Source organism: Lepidochelys kempii, chromosome 19 (genome assembly GCF_965140265.1).
Source record: "Lepidochelys kempii isolate rLepKem1 chromosome 19, rLepKem1.hap2, whole genome shotgun sequence".
Lineage (NCBI taxonomy): Eukaryota > Metazoa > Chordata > Testudines > Cheloniidae > Lepidochelys > Lepidochelys kempii.
Genome location: NC_133274.1, coordinates 18682319 through 18694599, shown reverse-complemented (window position 1 = coordinate 18694599; position 12281 = coordinate 18682319). Strand labels below are relative to the sequence as shown.

The window sequence follows — 12281 nt, the reverse complement described above, 5'->3', positions numbered from 1 at the left end:
GGTCCTAGAAGGTAACATCTATTCATGGTTCATGCACTGTGCTCCAGGATTTCATTTGAGTCAGCCAGATTGCTTAAAAATAGAATTTACCTTTACAAGTACTTGGCCTCTCTCCTTCAGTCAAATAGCAGCCACATTCCCTGAGTCCCACTCAATTGAAGTTGGGGTAGGGCACATGGAAGCCGGTGGGAACAGTGATCAGTGGGACTGGGTATCATCAGAGTGGGCTTCTCCTGGGAATTACCCGCCCAGTGGCAGCTCCCACTGAGAGAGACCCCACCCCACTTCCCAGCTGTGGGGGTGTGAAGTGGGGGTGGGGATTGTGAACATTCATTGTAGGTTTCTCTTCCTGATTCTCGCTGCCCTTTCCTGCGTTCCCACCTCCTGCTGAGTCTTTGGCGCCATTATCCAAGGAAAGGATGGAGAGAAATAAAACATTGAAACAGAATGCAAGTGACCGGAGCGTTCAGAGTCTGGCCTGTGTGTGATCAGCACTGAGCCCAAAGGGACGAACCCACAACACATGCATGCAGGGCTGGAGTGTGACTTTCACCCCATCAGCCACAGTCACCCTCCGCATTAGCACTAACTAGAGGCCATCTTAGGAATAGAGCTCTCTGCTCCACCCATGTCATCCTGGGCAGGTAGGGGGCTGCATTCCTCTGGAAATTACATGGCTATGTTAGAGTCACATTTCCTGGGATTAGAGAAATGCTGTTCTCGAGGGCCAGCACAAACGTTCATCAGCCCCGACTGTCCTGACCAGGTGCATCCTTTTGCTCAGACCCAGCTCCTGTATCTGTGGGTGCTGCATTCTGCTCCCCTGGCATAGCCGCATTGATTCCTGGTTTACACCAGCATGAGAGGAGTCTCGGCCTGTGTGTCATAAATCAAGAGGAAATATGAACCAGGTAAACTCCTTCTCTGTGTGTGTTTCCAGCAGGGAGCTGCTGACTCATGCTGGGCACTGCTGGTGGGAGATGGAGCGTTAGCTTCCAGCCTTCACTTCAGATCATTTAAGCAGGCAGCACATCATTACTAGGGAAGGAAATGGAACAGGTTACTTCTTTACACCCTGTGTATAAAAACTATTTGGGTTTGATCAAATACAGTGAATCTGCCTGCCATGTGGGGCCCAAGGATGCTGCCCCTGCCTGCCGGGCTGAGACCGCTGACCCAGGTAGAACTACTGAGCCCTTACCACATCTCCCCGGCCCTGTAACTTTGGGTCATGAATCAGACTCAGCTGTCGAGTGGCTGCCCAAGTCCAGACCAATTTTCCATTATCCTTGTTCTCTGCATAGCCCGTCCAAGCGCTATTGCGGTTGAAATCACCAGTGAAGATGCATGATACACTTTGTCATTGTATGGGCTGGTCAACAAAATTGAAAAGTATTTCTGGCAGTTGTAGATAGGCATTATGGAGATCTTGTTGAGCTCAACAATGAGAAGCTCAATATTATTCTCTTCCATTTTATAGGTGGATGCAGTCCTGATGCCTGGCTTAACAAATACAGCGCTGCCATATTGGCTTTGTGGTCTCTCAACTGCCACCAGAATTCCTGGGATCCTAGATTGTTTGTCCTGTAATTCTCAGTCAGTGTACTGTAGGCTGAGAACATGGCACTGGTGTTTTGCACAAACATTTCCTGTTTTGGAACTGATAGTCCTTCAGCATTTATGGAGAGAATACTTAGCGCTGGTCCCAAGCAGGACCCTTAGTGTCCAGACTTGGACACAAGTTCTTGTCTTTATTGTCTTCCTTTGTTTTGTAGGTTCACAGTAATAGGAAGAGGGAAAGCAGCAGTACAAAGTGTTTAGCAGGATTCACAATCTTTAAGGCTGACAGGGACAGCCAAGTGAAAGCTCCTGCTATGGCCCCTTGCCAAGGTACTAATGGTAACAAAAAACCACCACTTCATGAAGCTAATACAGACCGTATTGGAGAATAAAAGATTCTTTGTGAACTTTTGTGGCAAATGGAGCTGACAGTGATGACAGAAAAATGATCTCCCACAAGGTACTGTCTTAGCACCTACTTTATTTAACAGCTACACAAACAAACAGCCAAGCTGCTCTGGCACAAGATGTTTTATCTACGCAGATGATCTGTGTGTCACCACACAGCACAAGAAGTTTGGCACATTAGAAAGTACTCTGGTGAATGAACGTAACGCCCCAAAGAAGTACTATGCTGCCAACGAACTGCATGAACACCCAGCGAAGATGCAAGTCAGTGCATTCTACGTCAAAACTGAGACGCCAAACACGAACTCGACATCAGCTGGCTTGGGATGAAATTTACTCATTCTATAAATCCTGTATACCTTGGTGTTACTCTTGACTCCTTTAGATCCTGCCATAAACATACAGCTAAGGGTAGCATAAAACCCCTCCTTTACCTGTAAGGGGTTAAGAAGCTCAAATAACCTGGTTGGCACCTGACCAAAAGGACCAATAAGGGAAGAAGATCCTTTCAAATCTGTGGGGGGACATTTTTGTTTGTGCTCTCTTTATTGTTCTCTCCGGGACAGAGAGAGACTAGGGCAGGAAAAAAACATCTCCTAAAACTATACCTGAAATAAGCATCTAAGATTACAAATTGTAAGTAATAGCAAGGAAATGCATTAGATTATCTTTTGTTTTAGCTTGTGAATTTTCCCTTTGCTAAGAGGGAGGTTTATTCCTGTTTTTTGTAACTTTAAAGTTTTTGCCTAGAGGGGAATCCTCTGTGTTTTAAATCTTATTACTCTGTAAAATTACCTTCCATCCTGATTTTATAGAGGTGCTTCTTTTACTTTTTTCTTTATAATAAAGTTCTGTTTTTTAAGACCTTGATTGGTTTTTAGGATCCTAAAAACCCACGGGTCTGGTCTGTGCTCACCTTGTTTACCTATTTGGTTGGTATATTATTCTCAAGCCTCCCCAGGAAAGGGGGTGAAGGAGCTTGAGGGGATATTTTGGGGAAACAGGAATGCCAAGTGGTCCTTTTCCTGAATCTTTGTCTAACTCACTTGGTGGTGGCAGCAATACCATCCAAGGACAAGGAAGAATTTGTGCCTTGGGGAAGTTTTGAACCTAAGCTGGTAGAAATAAGCTTAGGGGGTCTTTCATGCAGGTCCCCACATGTGTACCCTAGAGCTCAGCGTGGGGAGGGAACCCTGACAGATCCACATTGAGAAAACTAAAGCCAAGGTTAGCATATGAAACAACATTCTCAGCAAGCTGGTTACATCAAAATGCTGTGCAGACCCATCCACTCTCCGATCAACAGCATTGGCACTTTGCTACTCCTCTGCTGAATACTCCTATGTAGTGTGGGCATGATCCCCTCATTCAAAGAAGTTAGACCCTGTTCTTAACACCGCCTGCTACTATATTAAAGGGTGCTTTAAGCCTACCCACGTCAACCGCCTCTACATCCTTGCAGGCATTGCTCCTTTTGATATACGCTGGGAAGTTGCAATAGAGTCGAGCACACAAGGCGATGCACAGATCCAAGGCATCAACTATATGTTATAACGCTGAAGCTGAGCTGACTGAAGTCACAGCAAAGGTTTCTTGCCACCATTAAGCCCCTAACATTGACACCCAAACAGAACAGGGTTCAGTGATGGCATATAAGAGTGCAGAACAACCCTGTAGCCTGCGTGCTCTAGCTCTGACTAGTCGAGCACCTACCACTTGGTGCACATCAGCCCTGGACTATATGGCATAGCCTTAATTGACTCCACACTGGAGTTGGCCAGTCTAGGGCCAAGATGACCAAATGGGGTTACCTCACTGGCCCCAATACCTGTGACTGCACCAGAGAGCCTCACAATATGAAGCAGCTCCTGTGATGCCAGCTGCTTGAGCGTGAATGTTCTTCCAGTGATCTGGCAGAGTGCAATGATCAGGCAGTTGCACGTGCACCAATGTGGTGGGTAGCAGTATGAGGACACAACAAGAAGCAGCAATGAGAGAGCAGAGATAGGAAAAGAGCTCAGGAGTCCCTACTCCTCATGCCTTGCTCTAACATTAGACAATGGATGCTTTCTGTGTAAGCACAATGGTGGCATTGCCAAAGCTTGGAGTCTGTGAGGTAGAGAACATCGATCCTTTTGGATCTGGAACCAGGAGAAGGCACTTACAGAATTTCACGGCATCTTCATAAAGTATCTCAAGAATATAGATGTATATGGAAACAAACTTTTATTACCATCCAACCTAGCTCTTTGCATCAAGCAGTCTCTTACATCGCTGCTTGCATCCATGTGATGGCTAGAGCGGGAGATTTGAAATCAGGACTCCTGGACTCTGTAACTGACTTAGTGACTACCTCAGGCTATGACCTTGGGAAAGTCACTGAACATAAGGTGCTTTGAGATCCTGAGATAAAAGGTGCAAGAGAAGAGGAAGGGATATAAACTTCTCCAATCTTTGGACATGGCTTTTCACTGCTTTGGAGCTAAGGAGTTGGCAGTTCTGGGGACATAAATACAGTGATGCTTCCCTGCTAGTGCAGAGAGAGCTGGGAATTTTACACTACATGAAATACAGACCAATGCAGCAGGTTGCTGGCCTGCAACTTAGCTGAGGCACAGTTTGCCTTTATCTGCTTTCTGACTACTTAGTCTTTTCCCTTGATAAAGTGAGGAGAAAATGCTGCCAACAGGGACTCCTGTTCTATTTGCTTTCATGTGTAACAGGAAATATTAAAGCTCCTTTCACTGGCACGGGGAGCTTGGCAACTGATGCAGTCACAGGCCTGTCTCTTCTGACTTTGTTTGAATAATCTTCAAACATAGTAAGTAAATAAATAGGAGGCTGCAGGGCCTGCCCCGTTGGTGAAAGGTGGTAGGAGGACACTGGGCTCACCTCCTCAGTCCAAGGTGGGAGGAGGTGTGACGTTCTGGACCTTGGGGAAACACCCAGCACCCTCATGTTCATCCTTATAATATGATTGTGTGGTATCCAATGCAAAGTTGTCATGTGGGGTGTCTTTGGAAGGCTCATGATGCACTGAGCATTGTTGTTACAGTAATGTTATAGGTTGTAATTTCATGTATTTAGTTATGAGGCTGAGAATGTGTCCTCATGGCTTAAAGCAAAGCCAGGCAAAAACTCTCCAGGAGCAGAGGCAGTTCATACCTCATCAGGGCATGTATGGGAAAAACCCAGCCCAGCCTCACAGGAACAAAGGACACTGATCTAGGCAACAACAAAGGATCTGTTGGACTCTCAAGTGAGTCACTCCCCTTCCTTTGGTCAGTTTGGGACTACGATGAGGTAACGCTCACCTGACTCTGAAGGGTGGAGGGTGCAAAGCCAACAGGGAAGAAAGAACATAATAAAAGGGAGAGATATTTGCCATGCTCTTCCTCTCTCTTCTATCTCCACCAACGGACATCACCACCAAGTGACTGAAGCACTGATCAAAGGGGAGAGCCTGGCTGAAGGGCAACCAACCAGACTGTGGTGAGAAGCATCTAAGTTTGTAGGGCACTGAAAGTGTTAAGATCAGCGTAGAATGTGTTTTGCTTTTATTTCATTTGACCAAAGCCGACTTACTGTGCTTTGACTTATAATCACTTAAAATCTCTTTGTAGTTAATAAATGTTTGATTTTTCTACCTGAAGCAGTGTGTTTGGTTTGAAGCATGTCAGAGACTCCGCTTGGGATAACAAGCCTGGTATATATCAATTTCTTTGTTAAATTGGCGAACTCATATAAGCTTGCCATGTCCAGCTGGCATAACTGGACACTGCAAGACAGAGGTTCCTAGGGTTGTGTCTGGGACTGGAGATATTGTCTAGTGTCATTCGGTTGCACAATCCAAGGAGCAGCTTACATACCAGAGGCTATGCGTGAGCAGCCCAGGAGTGGGGGTTCTCACAGCAGAGCAGGGTAAGGCTGGCTCCCAGAGTCAAGGATTAGAGTGACCTTCCCTGATGGCCATGACAAGGGAAAGCAGCAACCACCATGCGTTTTCCCTTTAAAACCTAGTTTTTGGGACTTTGTTTTCACAGGCATTGGGAGATAGGGCTGCAGGTGGGTTGAGAGCCTGGGTGAGTGCGGTAGAGGAGAGCACCACGGTGGGTAGTAGCCTGCAGTTGTGATTTCTATCTTCCTCCCTACATAGGGCTGTGCTTTGAAAAGTGAGCGGTGAGGTAGGGAAAGCCTTATCTGCAAAGCAAGTCCACAGCAACTACAGCTCAAGAGACATCTGTGCTAGATGCATGACATGGCTCTGTGCTAGGCATGCCTCCCAAGCACCTGGACCAGAAGTTAGAGTCTGAAGTTCTCCCCTGGGGGAGGATAGCTTTGTGACAGTGTAAAGGGCCATAAAGAGGGCTCCTGTAAGAAGCTGTAGTCACTTCCTGGCCCTCTGGGTCTAAACCCTGTGATGGTGGCACAGCGAAAGAGAGATGGGTCTGTGTACGTTGCTTTTGGGACAAGGGGTAACGTTCTCAAAACTGATTTAGGAGTCTGAATCAAATTTTCAAAAGTGACTGACATCTAGAAGCCTAAATCCCACTGACTTTCCATGAGACATGGGCTCTTACGGCACCTAGGCGCTTTTGGGAATATTATGCTGTGCCCATCTCCAGCTTCCAGGTGTGGGCTAGCAAGCGCCAGTGAGCACATAGGGAAGGGGAGCTATTGTGCACCTCCAAACTATAGGCAATGAAACCTAGGGAGCCATTGTGTCTCCAGCCTTCCTGGCACATTCACACTGTCTGTTTGCCAAGGCAGATCCTGAGGACTAGTTTTTAGGAGGAAAACATCTAAAGATACTTAGCGAGTGGCCAAGTAGGGTCTAGTGCAGCTGGGGAGACCCATGTTGTTACCGCTACTCTATCATGGCCCAGCAGACATACACCCAGACACCGCTTCTCCTAGCGACCGTGGTGACTAGAGTGTACGTTCCCCTGGCAGCAGTGCTTTGAAATTGTTCCAGCGCTCCCTAGATATGGAAATCAAGGACCAGAGATACCTCACAGGGGAGACGCTTTGCATTAGAACCTGTCCAGAGGAGATTTTTCAAGCAAACAAAACCAACATATTCTTAGAATTTGCTCTTGTCCCAAATCAGGTCTGAGTCTCCATTGCTGAAGCCAAAGCAAGAACTCCACTTCACTGAGATATGCCTTTGTCATCAAAGCCACCAAGCCAATTTGAGATGATGTGGGCACTGTTTGGACAGAGGAAATTCTGCAAGTGAACAAATTCTTGAGCAGAGACCGCTTCCTAGGGTGAATTGGCCCCAGCAGACTGCAATGCCCACACAGGGCCTCCTTCCCCCATCTTAATTTACGCTACCATTCCTCTTCGCAGAAAGAAAATCTGTCTGTTTCCAGGCCTGTAGTATTCCCCTTCATCTGATGCTTTGCAGAACCCCAGGCATTAGGAACTCTGGGGATCCCGGCCTTGAGATGTTTTCAAGATCAGGGTCATCCCATGGAGAGTTTTCAAGCCCCAAATAGACTACAGCATGTGGGAAGAAGCATGCATGTTGGTCTTCATTTTCCATTAGCTGGGAAGGTCTGTGCCATCTGGCATCAAGGGGGCACCAAGCACAGTTTAGGTCATGAGACTTTTGGCACATAAGCCATTAGGCAGAAAGCACTTAAAGAAAATATTTTGTGAGCTGCATAGCGTTGGGTCTTTCCTCCTCTGCTATCACTCCCCCTGCTCCTGCCAGGGCGAGGTGCTGAGGCTGCATGTTAGGGGCACCAGCTACTGAAAGTCAATATAGAGAAGAGGCCTCTAAATTATTTTCCTGTGGTAAGAAGAATGGGAGCCTGGGGCTAAGGGCTGCAGCCTTGCATTGCAGGCGTTTCTATGGAGCTGGTGAGATCTGCAGGAGTCTGGGTTAAAGAAACACCAATGCATAAAGAGGACCATCCCAAAGAACTTCACAAACTCCAAGATGAACATTAAAAAGAGAGACCAAAAGTGTTACCTTTACAGTAATTCAGCCAGCCATTGTGGGCTCGTCAGACTGGTCCCTTCTGGCCCTTAAATTTAAGGCATTAAAAGCTTGTGAATATACCCTTCAGATGTAGATGTTCACCGTGAGATTTAGACTTGTGTGAAAATTGTTTCTGAAACAATCTTAACTTCAGCTACTAGGACTTGCTCCCGAGAGCTAGAACTCATTTTAATGGCTGATTTATGCGATATCAGCAGTAACACCAGCTGTCTTGAATCAAACCAAAACCAGTACCTGTCACAGTGCATTGCATATCCCTCTAATGCATATTCATGTTTTATCAAATGAAGCCCTTCTATTACAGCGGTGTCCAGTATTGATACATACATAACCAGGCCCTCACTTCCCCCAGACACGTACCATGAGATGGCATGCTGTAACTGCATTATCAATCAACCTCATACATCAAGGTCACTCTGCTGGACCTACAAGAGAGCCCTAGTATTCCCCCCACAGGTAGCAGAGGGGGAGGGAGTTGGGTTGTTTTTGGAATATTTAGTGAGTGTCCATGGGGAGAAGAGAATGTATGAATAGTAAATAAAGACAACGCTTTGGTTTGTAACTAGCGTTCATGGCATTTATTCTCTCACCAGCCCCTGTGCTTCTTCTAGGGGAAGATCGGCTCTGTGTCTGGGAAACTGCCAGTTTCATTTATTTGTTAACTTCTTACTACCTGGGGAGTCTCATGCTGAGGAGTCCCCCAAGTGTGGCTGTCATAGAACAGGGAGCAGTTATTCACCCCCAGTCTCTCTACCCAAGGGCAGCAATGGATGCTCCTGAAGCCCAGGGTTTTGCAGGATGTGTAGAGAGCTTTATTCCTCCCTAGGCAGCACATTAAGTGCATGTCAGTTCAGTCAATAGTCATCTCTCCTGCTCTGATTAGACAGAATGGCAGAGGTTTCAGTCAGCAACTGAACCAAAGTGCTTCATTTTGGTCATCTGCTTTTCCAGAGGCTCTGTACCATGCAGACACCTTCAGTCCAGGCACCTACAACTCATAAGGGCTTTCCCATCAACATTCAGCACAAGCCTGGAAGGAGAAAATTTCTTTTCTATCACTGAGCATTCTGGGAAAAATTGATAAATCACTACACGATTTAGTGTATGAAGTGGCAGGCCAGGAGGGGGGAGTGGGTTATAGAATGAAGCACTGTCAGACCAGCACGGGGGTGGGGGAAATCTGTAACAGCAGGATAGCTTCACACGGCTTCTGGAAATTGAGCCACTTCTAAAGTGCTCAGCAGCCACAGCTCCTAGCCAGGAGGGAGGAGGGGATGTGGATTCTTCTTTGTTCTCAACAGGAGATACTGGGTGGTGAATCCTGAAAGTCTAGCCCAGGGAGGGCAAGCAATTACAGAAGAGCCCAACCAATGTGTAAGAACAAGGCACCAGCAACTCATCCCAGACCCTTCCAGCTTGTCTGCACTAGGGTAATTTGCCCTTGTGAGTAATCCACCTTTTAGGAAAAAACCAGAGCAGTGTCTAGTAGCAGGGATTGCAGCTTAATGCTGTTAGAGGGGGTGCAGACCCCCCACTTTAGATTAAGCTTTAAGGGCTCAGATATAGTCCTGGGAATTTAGGCCATGGGCAGCCCTGTCATTGTAATATTGACATGTCTAGACATGACACTGAGGGGCCCGCTCCAAAGCCCAGACATCAATATGCATCTCTCCTTGTACACAGCTGTTGGACTAGGGTTGCCAACCCTTCACGATTAAGTTCTGGAGACTCCAGGACTTAAAGATTAATCTTAATTGAAGATTGTGTCATCTGATGAAACCTCCAAGAATACGTCCAACCAAAATTGGCAACCCCTAGCTCTGGCACATCTGATTAAACAAGCCACCAAGCAAGCTTGTCACTTAAGAGTTTTAGCTTTTATTTGAAAACGCATCTGTACATTCTCACTTCATCGATCAACAATGATGTGCTGCTCTGTGCTCTCAGCAGCAGGGGGCAGTAGCAACTAAAAGTTGACACAATGAGCTTTCCACTTTCCACAGCGCTTGGAAACAAGAGACAGAAGAGGAAACAAAAACCCACTAGCTTTTACATTTAACCTTTTCTGAGCAACGTAATTAAGAGTCAAGTCATCCTTTAATCACATGGGGTGGAAGGGAAGGGGGCTGGTTTACAAGGTCCTACATATTGATCACAAAATTATGCTGCTGAAATAACCTTGTGCATGGCTGTTTGGAAGAAACATGTAGCTGTTCCAGTCCTTTTTAAAAAGCCAGCGTCTTAAAACTGCAGTAAGCCCTTTCGTCATTCCCAACAGTCTCAAAGCCAAATAACGAAGGGAGCCCTTTCTAATAAATAATGATTAGAAAGAATAAATAAGATTAGGCCAAGAATATACAATTACATGGATTTTATTTGGTTTCAGAGGCAGAGAAAGTGGAGCTTGACTGCAGCTTTAAGCCTTACATCTGAATTAGCCTGAACACTTAGTTTTACAGTTGATTGGCTGTACAAGTTAAAAGATCCAAATTCTACAGAGGTTTAGGCACACTTGTATACATCACCCACCCCAGAGACACATTTTGTGCAGCTAAGACAATAGGATAGTAATAACCTGATGGAGGAGGGAAGTGATCCCTTTTCAAGTCAAAGTAGAAAAGTAAGATTCAAGACCTGTTAAACATCGTAGTATTGTGGGGAATGAAGGGATGTGATTTTAAGACAAAAAGCCAGCAACACCACAAAACCCAAACCCAAGCCCCTCTTTGCAAGGCGAGATACTGGAGGTTCAGACACACAAGCCATTAGAGGATTTTATCACAAATAAAGTTTGTGAACTTCACTGGCAACGCCAAACCCTAGAACAAGCCCACGAGTGGCAGCAGCACCGCGCTGTCCTTCTACCCTGGCACTTGGAAGCCTCGACATGGAAATTCACAAGCGTCACTTTAAGCAGTCCTTATTTCTGCCGAAGGCAGAACTTGTTCATACCACTTAGGATGATCCTACAGCGAGATTTCATCTTCACTCTGTCTGGGTCACCAGAACCGTCCTCCCCTCCCATTCCCAAAACAAGAAAAATAACTCCCACACGGAAAAGAGAAAGCAATCAAGTGCAAGCCATCAGCATCCAATGACTGTTTTTTTGGGAGGTGGTGGGAAAGAGGGGGAATCAAACCACCAAAAGGGAAAGACTGACCCCCAGGCACCTCAGCAGCTGATGGCACTGGGCTGCTGTTTGCTGACAAAGTCTGAGATGAAGTCAAATTCATTCTGTCCCAAGAAGAGCTCGGGCAGCTCCTGAATCCGGTCCAAACCCAGTTCCTGGACCAGAGACGTCAAGACCTCCTCATCTATGAGGTCGGTGTCCATAACATTCAAGGTCAGAGCGGGCGAGGGCATGTGCTGCATGCCAGGGTGCTGGCCGGGCACCACTCTGTACTGCGGCACCCCTGCCGCCATGGGGCCGCTGCTCACGCCCACCAGAGGGTGCCCTTGGTACTGGGTGTTGAGTTTCTGCAGGTGCATGCTGGCCATGAGCTGCTGAGCGCCCACGGGCCCCACGTAGGGCTGCGGCGCGCCCGGGCTGCCGAACATCACGGCGCTGGGGAGCGGGTGGTGGGCCACCTGCCCGCCGACGCTGGGTCTTGGCCGCAGGCTCCCATCCAGGCCGGCCCCGCCGTAGGGCAGCATCTGGCCGGCCGCCGGCAGAGTCCTGAGCCCGTGCGGGGGGGGGCCCTGCAGGCCGCCCAGGCGGTAGCTCTGGAGCCCACTCACGCCGTGGCTCATCGGCAGCATCCGGGGGTCGGCCATGGCGCGGGTCCCTGCAAGGCAACGGGGCGGTGAGGCGCTGCTCGGGGGCCCGCCCGGCCGCCCCGGAGCCCCCCCCCGGGACCGGCCCCCGCCCGGCCGCCCCGGAGCCCCCCCCCGGGACCGGCCCCCGCCCGGCCGCCCCGGAGCCCCCCCCCGGGACCGGCCCCCGCCCGGCCGCCCCGGAGCCCCCCCCCGGGACCGGCCCTTCTCCCGCGGGGCGCCCAGGAGCCCCCCCTCCCGGGCTGCCGGGGAACCCGGGCAGAAGGTCCCCCGCCGGCCACGTACCCGAGCCCAGGGGCGCAGACTCCCCGGCCGGCAGCGACACCCACCCGCGGCTCCTCGCGATCGCCGTCCCCAGCGCCCGGCCTGCCGAGGCAGCCTTATATCCGCCGCGGGGGGGGCGTGGCCCGGAGCCCCGCCTCGCGCCTGCCATTGGTGCGCAGCTGCCGCGTCAGGTGGGCCCGCGGCCCCGCCCCTGCCGTGTGTGGGCGCGGGGCGGCGCGGGGCGGGGCGCAGGGGGCGGAGTTCG

At 48.9% G+C, this 12281-nt stretch overlaps 1 protein-coding gene across 2 annotated transcripts; it reads right to left on the bottom strand.

The window, feature by feature from the left end:
- Nucleotides 1–9833: 9833 nt before the first annotated feature.
- CITED4 (Cbp/p300 interacting transactivator with Glu/Asp rich carboxy-terminal domain 4) lies at nucleotides 9834–12200 on the bottom strand. 2 transcript variants are annotated; one of them, XM_073317411.1, is made up of 2 exons: nucleotides 12038–12200; nucleotides 9834–11763 (listed from the first exon to the last, which is right to left on the bottom strand). In XM_073317411.1, exons 1-2 carry the CDS (start codon nucleotides 12183–12185, stop codon nucleotides 11150–11152), a joined length of 762 nt encoding a protein of 253 aa, XP_073173512.1. In that variant the 5' UTR covers nucleotides 12186–12200; the 3' UTR covers nucleotides 9834–11149. The 2 variants fall into 2 exon arrangements, with proteins under 2 accessions (XP_073173512.1, XP_073173514.1); XM_073317413.1 differs by having other exon boundaries at nucleotides 12082–12150.
- Nucleotides 12201–12281: the final 81 nt, after the last annotated feature.